Raw genomic sequence first — 17,543 nt, 5'->3', positions numbered from 1 at the left:
CAGAAAGCAGCTTCACAGCCTTGCCGAGATCTGTTAGGTCACTTCTGGATTGGGGTGGTTCTAGTATCTGGCTTTATATTTTAAAGTGGCTTGATTTCTCTTCTGAATTGCTGTTTTATAAGCAGAGAAGAGCTAACAGCCTGTGCCAGATTCCTCTATCTCAGTGGCTTCTCTGATCCCAGAGTTCTCCCCAGCCTGATCGGCACAGTGTGCTAGCACCTAACCCTGTCTATGCTGGCCTTTTTTCTTCCTCCTCTTGGAACCGACCTTTTCTGTTGAAACTCCAGATTCTCTTTAGCTGGTAAGTCATGCTTCCAGTCCTTGTGGTTTCTATCAGTCCAGCGTTATTTTTGAGGCTGATTTAACTAATTGGTAATGAGGGAAGAAGGGAGCTTACAGATTCCCATATATCTTCTCTGCCATCTTGGCTCCGCCCCCTCCCAATCATTTTAAGATAATAAAGGAAAACTAATAGGACTTTGAGTAATTCCAGAAACTCACCTCCTTTTTTATGGCATTAGTTGTTTAGCTGTCTTCCATTATTCTCAAAGAGGACCAAAATGACATCTCTTTGTTAGGCCAAGTTTACAGTAAGTCTTATTGTAGCTGATTAGACCAATATGAGCTCAGAATGCTCTACTATAGATATATATAAAACGTCCAACTGAACATTTGGGGTGGATTCTTTAAATTTGCACATCTTTTTCCTTTGAGTTACTTCAATTCTGTTTTGTTAATAGAACATAGCAATTTCTCTGAATAAGGCATGCCATACTGACTAGCCTTGTACCTGTGTCTCCCATGTCCCACATCAATTCCAAAATTCTTTTTTTTTTTTTTTCTTTGAGGCTGGGGTTAAGTGACTTGCACAGGAAGTGTTAAGTGTCTGAGACCAGATTTGAACTTGGGTCCTACTAAATTCAAGGCTGGTGTTCTAATCCACTGTGCCACCTAGCTGCCCCCTATTCCAAAATTCTTAAGAGAGACCCTGAGAGTTTCTTTGTATCACTTTTTCTAAATATAATGTGAATACTTGCCTTGTATGAGTACTCTGTAAAATAATCTTTTTGGCAAGTGGATGTTTGGCCTTTGAACAACCTGCCAATCCATCAGTGTTGCACTCTCTGCAGTAGAGTTTAAGGTTTCAAAGCCATACAATAGTGAGGTCAACACTAAAGCTTTGTGGACTTCCAGTTTTATAGTTAGTCTATTTCCTCTTCTCTCCCACACTTTTTTTCAGAGCTTCCTAAATGCTAGGGTAGCTCTGACAATGTGTGCATCAACCTTATTATTAATGTGTACAACTTCAGAAAATATGCAGTCAAGGCAAGTTAACTTATCTGTGATATTCAAAACTATTCCATTTGTTATAACCAATGGTTTCATTTATGTATGGTGTAGTGCTGGCTAATGGATCACCTGTGTTTTCATGATGTTAATTGTTAGGCTAAGATTAGCACAAGCAGTAGAGTTGAGCCATACTTTGTTGCATCTTAGCTTCAGAGGTTGAATTGAGTACACAATCATCTACAAACAAAACAATCACATACCAAATCTCCCTCATTTTAGTGCTGATCTTCTCAAGTTGAAGAATTTACCATCAGTAATGGAATATTAGAAAGGCCTGGAAACATTTTCACAAACTGAGTTGAGCAAAACAAGCAGAACCAGAAATGCATTAAACAAAATAATAGCAAAAATGTGGGAAAAGCAACTATGAAACACTTGATTCTTCTTAATGGTTCAGTGATCCAAGACAATCCCAATAGATTTTGGATAGAAAATACCATCTGCATCCAGAAAAAGAACTATAGAGATTGAATGTAAATCAACACAAGCAATGTTCATTTCTTTTTTCTGTTTTGTTTTTTTTTTTTTCTCCCATGGTTTTTTCCCTTTTGTTCTGATTTTTCTCTCCCAAAATGATTCATAAAGCAATGTGTAAGGCAAACTAATTAATTAATTAAAAAATAAGAATTTACCTTCAGTGTGGTAGCTAACCAATAATCCTCATTGAAGCCATTTGTTTTGTGATTTTAATATATATTCGCTCCTATAAATGACACTCTCTCACAATAGCCAAAAATGAAAGTAAAATTTAATCATACAATGCAAGAATAGATTGCTTACAGTAACAGTTCAATACAACAAATAACACAAAATATTAAAGAAAGGATTAATAATAAGGACAGTAGAAAAAGATAAAGAAAACATCACCAATTCGAGGGAGCACCAACTCTCTTACAATCTCAGCTGGGGAACCCCATTTCAGTAGCCTTTGAGTCTCAAATAGGGAAGATTTCTCTGGCAGATCGTCATCTCCGTGGGTGAGATCCGAGGAGACTTAGGGCTTACTAGCTTATATAGGACTTTAAACAAAGAAGGCATTCAGCTAACTGATTTAACAATAGAATTCTGCACATATAGCAGTTACGTGACTTAGGATGCAAGACAAGTCAATTCATCAAATGTTTACGTGAAAGGTTTATGAGTTGGAGCAAGGAAACAGATTGTTTTAGATCATATTTTGACAATGTTATGCAGGAAGAGAGTAGCCATGTCTCTTTGAGCATAAGCAATTCCAGGAGGGGCTAGTTCCCAGAATTGTTATCCAGATCTGTTAGCTTGAGCCAGGTCACAAAGTTTACAGAGCATTTTCATGGGTCTATATCTTAGTTCTTAGTCCTCATGTTTTGGAATGAACTTACTTTATATAAAGAAGTCTCAATTCTTTATTCACCATTTGACAACATAGTTGAAAACATTATGCTAAAAAACATGGGAACACATACACAGCCTTGATTAAATCCATTGGTGACTGGGAAAGCATGAGAGCATCGTCTTGCCAGAATGCTGGCAAGCATGCCACAATACAAATGACATACAATACTGATGAATTTCTCCAGGCAACCAAAGTTTAATGTAGTTTCCCACAAAACCTCATGACTGACAATATCAGAACCCCTGGTCAGATCTACAAATATTGTTAACAGAAATCTGTTCTGTTCCCAGAATTTCTATTGGAGTTGTCAGGCAGCAAACACCATATTGACCAATTTTTTTATCTTTTCTGAAGCCACACTGGATCTCAGGTAAGAAGACAATCTTCTAGATGAAGAATCAGCCTATTAAAGAGGACCCAGGCAAGAATCTTGCCAACAATGACTAAAAGATCTACCTGTGATTGTCACAGAACAACCTCTTGGACAATGGAGATGTCTTTGCATTCCTGGAAGATAACCTTCTCTTGTCATGTAACCTGGATAATTTCATGTTAGGATTACTAGGTGAGAACTCAGGTTTCTCCCCCTTTCTTTTGATTTAGAACATAGGACAGTCATGATCTTGAAACATAAATCCATCAATATGGGAAGTATTACACATAATTACATAAATTACATAAGCACATAGTAACATAGTAACATAATACATGCTAGAAGTATATGACAAATAACATAATCAAATAATCATAAATTGAAAATTTATAAATGTCCATAAGTCCATTGTCCATTAGTCTCATCTTGTGTGAGGAAGTCCAATGATTCCTGCTGGTTTTTAAAGTTCTTTAACAGTCTTCTTATTATCCATGCTCTTTCAGTGTCAGATGTTTCTTAGATCTTCTCCTTTATTTTGAGGTCTTTCTCTTTTTCTGTCTCTCTCTGGTGGACAAGGCGAATACGACTCGTTGGCACCCATCTGATTCCTTCTCCTGCTGAAGAAATACAAGCAAACCCTCTCTCCCAGGCATTTAACCTATCTAATTACCTTCTATTTACCACTTTCTAAATCTCTTCTCATCATCTGGCAATTACATCGGAATTGTTTGCACTGGACACAGCCCTGTTGGTTTAAAAGGCCTGTATTCTCCCCAAGTGTAATCCATTTTTGCAATCTGATTGCCTTTTGGTTGACTGATTAGGTAATCCCTTTCTGCCATGTGATTGCTTTTCTGCTGGTTGATTAAATCAGAGTCCTGGCCTTCTAAAGGTTCTTTGGATGTAACATCAGCTGCCATCATGCCCCAAGTCTTTTTTGCCTGGGGCCCTGGGCCCCTCATCCCATTTTCCTGAATTTCGGCGCCCCACGTTGGGCGCCAAATGTAGCGAGCTGTCGTCTCAAGAAGCTGCCGGATCGCTCTCTGGGAAGAGATCTGCTGTGTCTACTCAAATCTCTCAGACAGATTCTTCTTCCTGTAGCAAACCGTTGTCTCCAGGTAGTTGCTGTTAACTCTTGTCCAGAGAAGTGACTTCCCTTCCTGTAGAGAGCCCCGGCAAGCCTGATGCAATGCAGAGTCTTCTCCTTGAATCCTGGCTCTGAATCTCCTCCAGCTCTTATCCTTCTCCAGGCTGATCTGCTCTCTGGGCCCAATGCTGTCTCTTTTATCCTCCCAGAGAATGGGCGTGGGATAATGCAAGGGCTTCTGGGAAGAACCACCCCAGCCAATGAGCTTGCCCCCTCTATCAAGTCAACCTGAGTTCTCACCTTGTAATTGTCCAACCTGAATTCTCACCTTGTCACTATCCAGACAACCTGAGTTCTCACCTAGTAATCCTAACATCTTCAGTCAGATTTTGTGTGAGCAGTAAACCCCACCTTGTAAATTTCAGTTGGAATAGAATCAGCACTTGGTGCTTAACCTAGCCTACTGGCATTCAAAACCTCTTTTTCAGTTGGAATTTCAGCTAGGGAGGGATTGACTTCAACCTGAGGTAAACTCTCAATGGCTTCAGCACTGATTGATGATCGTCTGTTGAAAGTGTCTAGCCCATCTCTCTAGATCAATGCCCTTATCACAAATCAATGTGGTTCCATCAGCACTGAGTAATTGAGGTGTACCATAGGTCTTTGGACCACAAATTGTTTTCAGGGCATCATAAAAATGCTTTGGATTGTTGTTATCAGCATAAAACTGAATTTCACCTGCCTTCTTGCTGAGCCAAGAATCCTACAACTCTAACCTTTGCTTGAACTGTACTTTTGATGGAATTAGACACCATCATCTTAAGTAAGCTCTGTGAAGTTCTCAGTTTTCATTTAGCAGTTACAGTATTTTCCCATCATTTTTATCAAACTAGTCTTGGTGTTCTGGCCCAGATGAACAAATGCAATGCCATATACCAGATATTTGAAACCTGTTCACTCCTTTTCTGTTTACTGTTGCTAACTGTGTGTTGACTTCAGGTTCGCAACTCAACTGTTTTGGTTCAGAGAAGTTCTCTAATCTGTTGATATTAATTCTTCTTGTAGTCATTTTTTTCCTTGGAGCCACCACTTTTGTCAAATGCAAACATTTAGCTTAGAAGAGATGTCTATGCTCATCTAGAACTCTGCTGGACACCTTGCATTCATTACTTTCACATCCTGCCTGTCTCTTCTCCTTATGATAGCATAGTGTATTAAATGTCAATGTTTGTTGTGAAGATGCTTCCACAAAGTTTTTTTGGATTAAGGTAAACAAAAGACAGTATTGATGATGAGGTCATGAAATGCACAGGTATTCAGTAGTAAGTGACCATTGCTTTTACTGTTTCCAATTCCATTCCTCCCAAGGACTCCCTGCCATGCCTACTCTTACCCAGAATTATAATGTCATCCTCTTTTGGCACATTAATGATAAAGATTTCCAGGTCTTTATAAAACTTTTCTTACCTTATCAGGATTCCTCATGGTAGAAGCATAGGTTCTGATGATGTCATTTTCTTACAAGTGGCAATCACATTATCATGAATTTGTTTGTTGTTCTCTTCTTTTAGTAGGCATTCAAGCTTGTTGACTAGATTAATTTTGCTTGTAAAATGTTCAGGGGACTGATGAATCCCAATTCTGCCTCCAGTGAAAAAAATGACCCTGTGCTCCTTATATACAGTGCTCCCAGTGCACAAATACTTGGTCATTTGCCTGTAAGGTAAAATGGCATCAGTGACATCTTTTGATTCATGCATTAATTGTATTTAAATGAGGCAGAGTTGCACAAAGTTGTCAGTTTCACTCTCTCATCTCAGTCCATTGGCAGGACAAAGTCAAGATAACTGCTAATGGCTCAAGATGCTTCGGATGATCTTAGTCTTTGATGTCTAAACAAATACCTAGCATGCCACAGAACCTACTTAAGTTGCCTTCATGGTCAATGGAACAAATTGTTCTCCTCTATCTTTCCACATACTAGGGCTAGACAACCCTCCCCTCTCTCTTACCAATAAGTTAAGTTTGAGACCTATTTTATTATTACAAAGGAAAACACTTTCCTTTGGGAAGTGGACTTTGGATAGTTCCAGGAACTTATTTCCTTTCTTTATGTAGTAGAAGTTTTAACAAATGTTGATTAACTAAGGTAGAGCATTTCTTTTGATTCAGTATACATGTCTATACTTAAAGGATACATTCTTTCCTTTATAACAATTTAAATTGTATCTTTTTTTCTTTGTTTCTTTTAAGTATCTTTTCTTCACTAATACCCTACCTGACCTCATCTAAAACTGCTTTGTAAAAACAATTTCTCTTTGTGTATACATATTTATACCCCCATAAAGAGATGTATATTGTGTGTGTGTGTGTGTGACTAGCACTGGATACAGATAGGTAAACTTCAGTGTATCCAGTTAAGAGAATGGCACATACCATCAATAGATAAAGTCACAATTGAACAGATTATATATGTAAATGCACTTTGCATATTATTTCATTGGATATTTCTAATATCATTGGATATGATAATCCTGTGAGGTAAGTGTATTATTTCCTCAATTTTATTGATGAAGAAACTGAGGTTCACAGAGATTAAATAACTTACCTAAAGTCAGACATTATTAAACATGTTAAACAAACAAACATCAAATATCTGAGATAATATTCAAACCCACTCTTTCCTAACTATAAGTTTTAACTTGGGGACAGTGTGGAATAGGGAAAATAATATTATCTTTGTAGTCAGAAGACTGGAGTTCAATTCTTACCTATGTTGTTTCTACCAATATGATCTATGTGAAATTAATTTCAGTTTCCTCATCTGTTAAATGAGTTGGTTGGACAGGATAGCATTTATATATTTTCTCTCCTTTTTTTGCCAATCAGATGTGTCAAAAACGTAACAGAAAATGCTGGTACTGGGAATAACTGGGGTTATGTATGATGCACAATGCTTGATGTTTATTGTAAAGGCAGGGCCAGGAATGATATTGGGAAAGAACAATGGAAACTGTCTCCCAGGAGCTGTCCTTGCTTACATGGGTACAGGATCACCCCACTAATGCTATCGGATTATCTTTTCCTTTAGTAGAGTTAGGTGGGCTCTTCCAACCCACTAGAAGGTCAGCCTAAGTAACCAAGCTGACTGGTATGCTCTGGTTAAGCCTGGATGATTGGTGAGGAAAAAATGAGTTTCTAATGCAATTTTTACAAGGGCACAGCTATAAGCAATGGAAGGAGTTAGATCTTCATCTGGAGTATATACCCAGTGTGAGCTCAGACAGTAGCTAGGGGTCATTTAAACTTATCTATGTGAAACATATGTCTAGAGGGTGGAATCAGTGCATGTGACTATGAAACATTCTTTATATTAAGAAAGGAGTTATTTTACTAAGATGGGTGAGGAGGGGAGAGGCACATGCCTTATAATTACATTTACACATAATATAGGAGCTTTAGGAATTTCATAGATTTCATAGTTTTCTCCTACATGTCTTTTATTTGTGAATTGGAGCCATGGGACTACTATCAATATGAAATTCTTCTTTTGAAAATATTAACTAATTCAACTTTGTATTGAATACTGCCCACCATTAGACTTTTCAGTTCCTTGAACACCTTGACTTTATTTGTTTGTTTTCCTTTGCTTTACTTTTTGTTCGCAGTTCTTAACAAGATGCATGACACTCTGGCAGGTATTTAAAACTTGTTGGCTTGACTACATTACTTTCTATTTAAATATTTTGTCCCTTGTCCCCATGTTCAGTTTTTGTTCATCCTAGCCAGGGATTACTTCCATCATCTACCTTCTTGCCTGATACCCACATGTTACTAAACATTAATGGAAGATGTCAACAATCATATTTCCTAGGTCCATTATACATTTGAGTTATATCATCTTACTATTGAGACATTGTGATGTTCTGTTCTCTAAATTGTAATCCTTCTTTGGGAGGCAGGATCTCTTGGGGAGCTTTTAAAACAGGGTTCTGAGAAAAACCTTATTTCTTCCCCCCCCCCCCACTAAGTTATTAACATTTCACTATCATAAGGTCCTAATCACTCAAATGAATTTTACTTTTCTAGATTTCTTTTAATTCCTGTTTTGGGATTGTGAGCTTCTATCTGCTTAGCCCTGAGAGTTTCTTGCTTATATGGTGTACACTGAGTATACACCAATCATTTTATCACTAGGAAACCATTATTTGTTGTAGGATTAAATCAATGCTAAATTAAATTTAATCATTGTCTCCTCAATTCCACTCAGTACCTTGTTTCAAGTTCTGGACATAACATCTTCTTGTAGGATCAAATCAATTGTCTCTATTCATTCCAGTGACTTGTACTGGACTTAGCACCTTGTAAAAATCCTAACAAGACATGACAGTCATCATTCTATATTTGAAGACCTATGTATTTTGGCCAACATAACTGTGTAAGGAAAATTTGCCGAAAAGACTACTTTCAAAATTAATTATTTTTCTTCATATTTTAAAACATTTATTTGTACAAATGCTTTTTAATTTATATAAGTAATACTATCTATTTTAAATTCATAATCTTTCCTATCTCTTACTTGGTCATAAACTCTTTCCCTACTTATGATGGTAAAAAGCTGTATTCCTTGTCCCTATAATTTTTTAATGATATGACATTTTATTACCATGTTATATATCCATTTGGACTTTGTTGTGGAATATAATATGAGATATCAGTCTAAATCTAATTTCTGCCATTATATTTGCCAGTTTTCCTAGCAGTTTTTGGTTGAATAGTAAGTCCTTATATTAGTAGCTGTAGTTTATTTAATGCTGTTACTATGTCCACTTGATGCTATATTCTGTTTACCTAATCTGTTCCATACAATAATGTTTTTGGTTTTTTAACCAGTATCAAATAATTTAGGCCATCATTGCCCTGTAGATTAGAATGAAATTATTTCTACCAGTTCTGTTTCCTTCCTATTTTAAATTCTCTTGAGAACCATGATTTTTGTTGTTCCAAATAAATGTTATTATTTATTTCTGTTTCTATACACAATTTATTTGGTAGTTTAGTTGGTATACCACTGAATACAGAAATTAATTTAGATAATATTGTTTTTATTTGCACAAGCCAACCCTGACAGATTAATATCTTTACTCTCATTTCAGTCTGGTTTTATTTTTGTAAAGAGTATTTTATAGTTGTTATTTGTATAGTTCCTACATGTTTCTTGGTAGGGGGACTCTATATATTTCATTCATTCTGAAGTTATCTTGAATGAATTTTTTTTTTTCTGGGTTTTGTTTTAATCCATAGAAAGGTTGATGGTTTGTATGAGTTTTATTTTGTATTTTTTATGTTTCTTTATTTTTTCAGTTAAATGTTTACTTGATTCGCTGGAGTTATCTATGTATACTGTGATATTTTACTTTTAAAAATGTTTTGTTTCCTTTTTATTCTTATTTCCTCAATTTCTTTTTATCATCTTATTGCTATACCCAGTATTTAATATGTTAAATAATAGGGGTGATAACAGATATATTTGCTTTACTTCTTCATCTTATTGAAAAGACTTCTTGTGTTTTTTTTTTTCAATTACATATAATGCTTACTCTACTCAAGTCAAATCATCATCAAGTATTATTAACCCCTTGATGTTCCAGACACTGTGTTAAATGCTGGGCACACAAATATAAGCAAGATAAAAAACAGTCCCTTCCCTTATTTTTTTATTGTTTCTATTTATACTGTAATATGCACTATATTTGTTTTCCTATTCTACTTCTAGTTCAGGAACTTTATAGGGAAGACAATACATAAAAGGTATCTAAAAAGTGGGGAAGGGGTTTGAAGGTACTCAGAATAGGTATGTGATCTATCGTATGAGGACTTGATCTAAATAAGTATAATAGGATAAGGAAAAGAAAGCCCTGTCTTGGTAGGAATTGAAACATGATTTATCTGGATTTCCTCCTTTAAAGGGAGGGTCTGGGAGAAACCAGCCAACCAGAGGAAGAGAGAATACTTTTCAGGATTAAAGAGGATACTTCTAATGTAAGAAGTAATGAGTGGTACAGTGAACTTCTAGGGTGAAGAGATTTCTGTGATGCGTCAGAGAAAATCCTATGAGAAGAGTCAGAAGTGTACCAATGCAAGCATTCAAGGGCTAGAGTGATCTTCTAGGATGAAGAGGTTTCAACGTCCTGTGGATATAGGTCAGCAGTGAATCCTGGAGAGATTCATGATTTTTTTTTTCTTTTTTTTTTTTTTAATTTTTTATTTTATTTTATAATTATAACATTTTTTGACAGTACATATGCATGGGTAATTTCTTACAACATTATCCCTTGCACTTACTTCTATTCAGATTTTTTCCCTTCCTCCCCCAACTCCCTCCCCCAGATGGCAAGCAGTCTTATATATATTAAATATATTACAGTATAATTTAGATACAATATATGTGTGTAGAACCGAATTTTTTGTTGCACAGGAAGAATTGGATTCAGAAGGTAAAAATAACAGTTTACATTCATTTCCCAGTGTTCCTTTTCTGGATGTAGCTGGTTCTGTCCATCATTAATCAATTGGAATTGGATTAGCTCTTCTCTATGTTGAAGAAATCCACTTCCATCAGCATACATCCTCGTACAGTATCATTGTTGAAGTGTATAATGATCTTCTGGTTCTGCTCGTTTCACTCAGCATCAGTTGATGTAAGTCTCTCCAGGCCTCTCTGTATTTCTCCTGTTGGTCATTTCTTATAGAACAATAATATTCCATAACATTCATATACCATAGTTTACCCAACCATTCTCCAATTGATGGACATCCATTCATCTTCCAGCTTCTAGCCACTATGAAAAGGGCTGCCACAAACATTTTGGCACATACAGGACCCTTTCCCTTCTCTAGTAGTTCCTTGGGGTATAAGCCCAGTAGTAGTATGGCTGGGTCAAAGGGTATGCACATTTTGATAACTTTTTGGGCATAATTCCAGATTGCTCTCCAGAATGGTTGGATTCTTTCACAACTCCACCAACAATGCATCAGTGTCCCAGTTTTCCCACAGCCCCTCCAACATTCATCGTTATTTGTTCCTGTCATCTTAGCCAATCTGAAGGTGTATAATGATACCTCAGAGTTGTCTTAATTTGCATTTCTCTGATCAATAGTGATTTGGAACACTCTTTCATATGAGTGGAAATAGTTTTAATTTCATCATCTGAAAATTGTCTGTTCATATCCTTTGACCATTTATCAATTGGAGAATGGCTTGATTTCTTATAAATTAAAGTCAATTCTCTGTATATTTTGGAGATGAGGCCTTTATCAGAACCTTTAACTGTAAAAATTTTTTCCCAATTTGTTACTTCCCTTCTAATCTTGTTTGCATTAGTTTTGTTTGTGCAGAAACTTTTTAATTTGGTGTAATCAAAATGTTCTATTTTGTGATCAATAATGGTCTCTAGTTCTCCCTTGGACACAAACTCCTTCCTCCTCCACCAGTCTGAGAGGTAAACCATCCCATGTTCCTCCAATTTATTTATGATTTCGTTCTTTATGCCTAAATCTTGGACCCATTTTGATCTAATCTTAGTATGTGGTGTTAAATGTGGGTCCATGCCTAGTTTCTGCCATACTAATTTCCAGTTTTCCCAGCAGTTTTTGTCAAATAATGAATTCTTATCCCAAAATTTGGGATCTTTGGGTTTGTCAAAGATTAGATTGCTATTTTTATTCACTATCTTGTCCTGTGAACCTAACCTATGCCACTGATCAACTAGTCTATTTCTTAGCCAATACCAAATGGTTTTGGTGACTGTTGCTTTATAATATAGCTTTAAATCAGGTACACTTAGACCACCTTCCTCTGACTTTTTTTTCATTAGTTCCCTTGCAATTCTCGACCTTTTATTCTTCCATATGAATTTTGTTGTTATTTTTTCTAGGTCATTAAAATAGTTTCTTGGGAGTCTGATTGGTATAGCACTAAATAAATAGATTAGTTTGGGGAGTATTGTCATCTTTATTATATTCGCTCGGCCTATCCAAGAACATTGAATGTCTTTCCAATTATTTAAATCTGACTTTATTTTTGTGGCAAGTGTTTTGTAATTTTGCTCATATAATTCCTGACTCTCCTTTGGTAGATATATTCCCAAATATTTGATACTATCGACTGTTATTTTGAATGGAATTTCTCTTTGTATCTCTTGCTGTTAGATTGTGTTGGTAATGTATAAAAATCCTGAGGATTTATGTGGATTTATTTTGTATCCTGCGACTTTGCTAAAATTCTGAATTATTTCTAAGATTCATGATTTTAGATAGATGTGACATATACAGGAAAGGTTCATTTATTTCTATGCTTTTAAGTATCTTTAATGGAAATAGACATTCTATTTTATCAAAAGCTTTTTTTTTTACATTTATTGATATAAAGTGATTATGTGCTTTTTATTAATAATTCACATATAATATCATGTTTATAATTTTCCTAATATTGAACTAACCTTGCATCCTAAGCTTAAATTATATCTTGTCATAATATATATTTAAATGTTTTGATAGGTTGCTGTTGTTGTCTTCACTAATATTTTATTTTAAAATTTCAATTTCTTAGGAATGTGTCTCCTAGGTTTAAGCCAAATTTGTATCTTCGGAGGAATTAGCAAAATTTCTTCCTCTCCTGTTTTTTTTGCAAATAGTCTGTGTAACATAAGAATCAATTGTTCTTTGGATGTTTGATAATTTTTCTTCTCTTCTTTTGGAAGCTCATTTATAGTTTACTCAATTTCTCTTAAGATTGCGTTACTTAAATTATCTATTTTTTATGTTAATCTGGGCATTATAATTTTTGTATATATTCATCTATTTTATTGAAATTATCAATTTTTAGAGGGGTATAATTGGGCAAAGGTCTATTTTGTTTTCATTTTGTGTGATTTTTCTTATCTCATTTTGCATCTAGATAATTTGGTGCCCTTCATGCCCCTCCTTTAAAGGGACTAAATAATGGTTTATCTATTTTATTGGCTTTGTTTTTTAAAAATAGTTTGTAATATTATTTATTAGTTCAAAAAATTTTCTTTCAATTTGAATAATATCTAGTTGAAGTTTTTATATCTGTTCAGTTGTTCTGTTTTGTTTTGTTTTGTTATTTAGTTTAATTACATTCCCACTTGGGGTGTGGAGATATATATATGTGTGTGTGTGTGTGTGTACTCTTTTTTTTTTTTTTTTTTTGTAAGACAGGAATACATTTGATGCCAGTAATCTGTATTTTATGCAATATTCTTCCACTCAAATATAACAGTTCTCTTTGCCTGCCTAGTTCTCAGTCACAGATACAACAATCCTTTCTTTCCTTTGATATTTCCTCTTTACCCTCAGAAGATGAACTTTGTTTTATTGATGACTAATTCCTCCTTGAATATATCCTGCTTAATCTCCAATCCCCTTTCCCATTTCTTAGTTGAGTTTAATATAGTTCTACACCAAACTATGGACATATAGTCAATTCTCCTTTGTCCAGTTCACATGAAAAAGAAGTTCATCTTTAGCCCATTCCTCAACCCCTTTCTGAAAATTTGTATAGTCTTTTTAGGTTCATGATTAAGTGAAATAAGTTCAACCTTCTTTTCATTCTTTGTTTTCCAAAATATTTTTCCTTCTTATTTCTTTATCATTAAAATATGACTAGACTTCTCCCAAGCCCTCTCTATAACCTTTTAAAACAGTTTTCTGAGAAGAATCTTATTTCTTTCCCCCCCCCCACTAAGTTATTAACATTTTACTATCATAAGGTCCTAATCACTCAAATGAATTTTACTTTTCTAGCTTTCTTTTAATTCCTGTTTGCGAACTACAAAGTATCCATTCACTTCTTCATCAAGACTACTTGGAAGTATTCTGTTTTCTTAAAGATCCATTTTCCTTCCCCTGAAAAGATTAGACTCTAGTTATTATGGGTAAGCTTTTCTTGGTTGTAAGCCTTTATCTTTTGGCTTCTGGAGTATCATATTTCAAGTTATCCTTTCCCTTATGACTGTCAAGTCTTGTCTGACCTTGACTGGATTCTTGATACTTAAACGCTTTCTTCCTGACTGATGATAAACTTTTATTTATTTTTTTTATCTTAAAATTCTAGATTTTGACTGTGATATTCCTGGAAGTTTTCATTTTGGTGTTTCTGTTAGAAGACTACTAGAAGATATTTCTATTTTCACTTTGTTCTCTGATTGTATTAGGTCTGGGCAATTCTAAATTTAATTTTTAAAATTTATATATTTTTTTAATTAAATACACTATCCCCTAAGGAACATTTTCAGGTGTACTGCAGAATAATTTTTATATGCATTTTATATGAGATCATAGATCTCTATTTCATATTAGTTTTTTAAAATATATATAACAAACCCAGAATTTCTTTCAAATCTATTGTCTTCTCTATGTACTCTTTGTTCTCTTCTGTGCATACAATAAAAAAAAAAAAAAAGTGTTTCAGTGGCCTTTTTATTTGTATTACTATTAGTACTCCTACATGCCCCTCAACCTTGTCCAATTAAAAAGTGGGGAAGAAAGGCAAAAATCCTTGTAACAAGCATAATCAATTAAAATGAATGTACATAGTAATCATACTCAACAACATACAGTTTTTTCTTTATTTTGACTCTATCACCTTTCTAGAAGGAATTGGGTAACTTAATCAAAGATTCTTTATAGTCCTGGTTGGTTAAAGCATTGATGAGATTACTTAAAGAGATACAGAGATAATGTGATTTTCCTAATATCATATTATAGTAAACATTAGAGGTGGGATTTGAATCAAGTTCTTTTGAATAGAGCACCAGATCTAGAGTCAGGACGATCTGAGTTTAAATTTGGCCTCAGATACTTAGTAGCTGTGTGACCCTAGGCTTAACCCTGTTTACCTCAGTTTCCTCATCTATAAAATGAGCTGGAGAAGGAAATGGCAAACAACTTTGGTATATTTACCAAGAAAACTCCAAAAGAGTCATAAAGTCAGGTAGGACTGAAATGAGTAAACAACGACAATCATTTGATTTTTGAGCAATAGGTCCTTTTTCCATTTTACCTTATTGTCTCTCTTGTAAACCTGACTGAACCAAGATTTTTTACTTGGTAATTTTTTGTTCAATTTCATTTGATTGTAATTCTGAAACTGATAAATTTCTCATGTATACTTTATTTTGAGACTCTATACCTTGTATATATTTCTGCCATTTTTTGTTTTAAATTGTTAATACATTTTTATTTCTTATGTAATGATCGTTATAAAATGCCTAGATAGGTAATTATCCTATAAAATATAGGTGATTCATATTTGTTGTTCATTCATTTCAGTCATGTCCAACTCTACATGACCCCATTTTGGGTTTTCTTGGCAAAAATACTGAACTAGTTTGCAATTTCCTTTCCTGAAAGGAAATTTCTTTTTTCCTGAATTTCCTCATTTCCTTTTCCTGAAAATGAGGCAAACATGGTTAAGTGACTTGTCCAGAATCAAACAACTAGTAAACATCCAAGATCAGATTTGAAAACAGGAAGATGAGCCTTTTTGACTTCAGACTTGCCAATCTAGCACCACATAGCTGTCCTAGTGATTCATATGCTCTAACAACTATATTACTATAATACTATTCACAATATACTTCCATATTTGAAATATAACTGCAAGTAGGAGAATATACATGCTTGTATATAGGTTATGAGTTCTGGATATAAGACTTATTCTCCTGACTCAGTGGGAATGGCAGAGAGACCTAGTAAAATAATTTCAGACAATTTAGTAAATAAAATAAAATAAAAACTATTGACTATAAAAGTGCTTTCTGGGTTAACTAATCTGTTTATGGAATTTCCTTATGGAACCAATGAATCTAATTAACCTTGTAGAACTTTGAATCCTAACCAGAATGCTATTGGTAAGAAAGAAAGAACTTAGCTCATAATAACATTATTATGATATCATTTGAATAAGTAGGCCTTAGTTCTTTAGCAGTTTATAGTAGTTTTAGGTTCTTTGTTTCTTATATTTTCCCCTATCTTTACTTTTAATGCAAACAGGTCTTTGTTCCCCCATATAAACACTTAATCTCAGTAATGAGCTGTTATTACAGTAGTGGTTCTTTATCTTTTATATCCACCCCTCATAGCATCTCTTAAACAAGACCTTGGGGACTTCTGTTCAAAGTAAGACTATAACTGAAAAAATTGTGAGATGTAAAGAAATGGTTGTGAAATATGACTAAGGAGTGCTTTCTACAACAAAGCTTCTTAAACTGTGGGTCACAACTCTATATGGGGTTGCATAACTAAATGGGGGGTATCATGAAATAAAAGATATCAAATATTACATGAAGATTTACAAAACATCCATTTCATCAGTATACAAATTTGCTTTTGTCTTTATTAAAAAGTAAGAATTGTTTTAAAATAAATTTCTTTATAATTTATTATCTGTAAAAGCTTGATTTGTATATTTTATATACTTTTTGTGCCCTGAGTTATATAAAAATTCCTCAGATGAAAAGGCATTACAAGTGGGAAAAAGCTTAAGAATCCTATATGTACGAATGATACAGTATTAAAGATCCTGAGGAAAGGTGTTTGGCTTTAGAATTAGAAAAGATTCAGAATCTAATACTAGAGCACATTTATTAATAATTGGTCTTGGTCATGAGTGCAAGTAGCTGAAATGAAGATCTCTCATAACCATGGACTAAAAGTAGATCAAGCCTATAGGCCTAAGTTTCAGTTTCTTGAAACCATAGACTAAAGTAGATCAAGCCTACAGGCCTAAGTTAGGGTTTTTTTTAAATCATGTGATGGGGGGGCGGGGAAAGAAAGATTTATAACCTGTCAACATTCCAGTTTCTAATCAGGGAACACAAACTATATAACCAATCAGAATGTATATGAGGGATACTGGGGGTGGATCTGGGTTTTTTTCTTGAGGTACTCTGTATAAAAGTTGCAAGTGGGCACTGGGCGGCTCTCTCCTGGCTCCAAACACATCCCTTTTACTCGGAGTTTGGATGACCGCCCAGCTCTCGGGAGGTCCTAATAAAGTTTTTGTTTTATACCTTGAGGTGCCTCTATTTTGGATAAAATTATCCCACACAGTCACATCATTTATCACCATCAATTTACTCATTTGCAAAAGGGGGACTTGTAATACCTCCCTCACAAAATTGTTGTGAATAAAGTACTTTGAAAACCTTAAAGCATTATACAAATGTGTATTATTGTGATGATTATTTAATTGTTTTCTTTCATATTTCATTACATTGGTTTGGAACACAGACTCCAAAAATGGGGACATTATTGGAAATCTGTCACCACATAAC

At 34.5% G+C, this 17,543-nt stretch overlaps 1 protein-coding gene across 3 annotated transcripts in view; it reads left to right on the top strand.

The window, feature by feature from the left end:
- Positions 1–17,543, top strand: part of ABCG1 (ATP binding cassette subfamily G member 1) — a 111,893-nt gene that overhangs the window by 40,833 nt on the left and 53,517 nt on the right. The window contains exon 1 of one of the 3 annotated variants that reach the window (XM_074300572.1): positions 10,234–10,385. The exons of the other annotated variants lie outside the window; for them this stretch is intronic. Coding sequence (XP_074156673.1) covers positions 10,355–10,385 — 31 coding nt within the window. The 5' untranslated portion in view covers positions 10,234–10,354. Of the gene's footprint in view, positions 1–10,233; positions 10,386–17,543 lie in introns of those variants that run through there. 3 annotated transcript variants of the gene reach the window in all.

The sequence above is a fragment of the Sminthopsis crassicaudata genome, chromosome 3 (assembly GCF_048593235.1).
Source record: "Sminthopsis crassicaudata isolate SCR6 chromosome 3, ASM4859323v1, whole genome shotgun sequence".
Lineage (NCBI taxonomy): Eukaryota > Metazoa > Chordata > Mammalia > Dasyuromorphia > Dasyuridae > Sminthopsis > Sminthopsis crassicaudata.
This window is presented reverse-complemented; position numbering and strand designations above follow the sequence as displayed.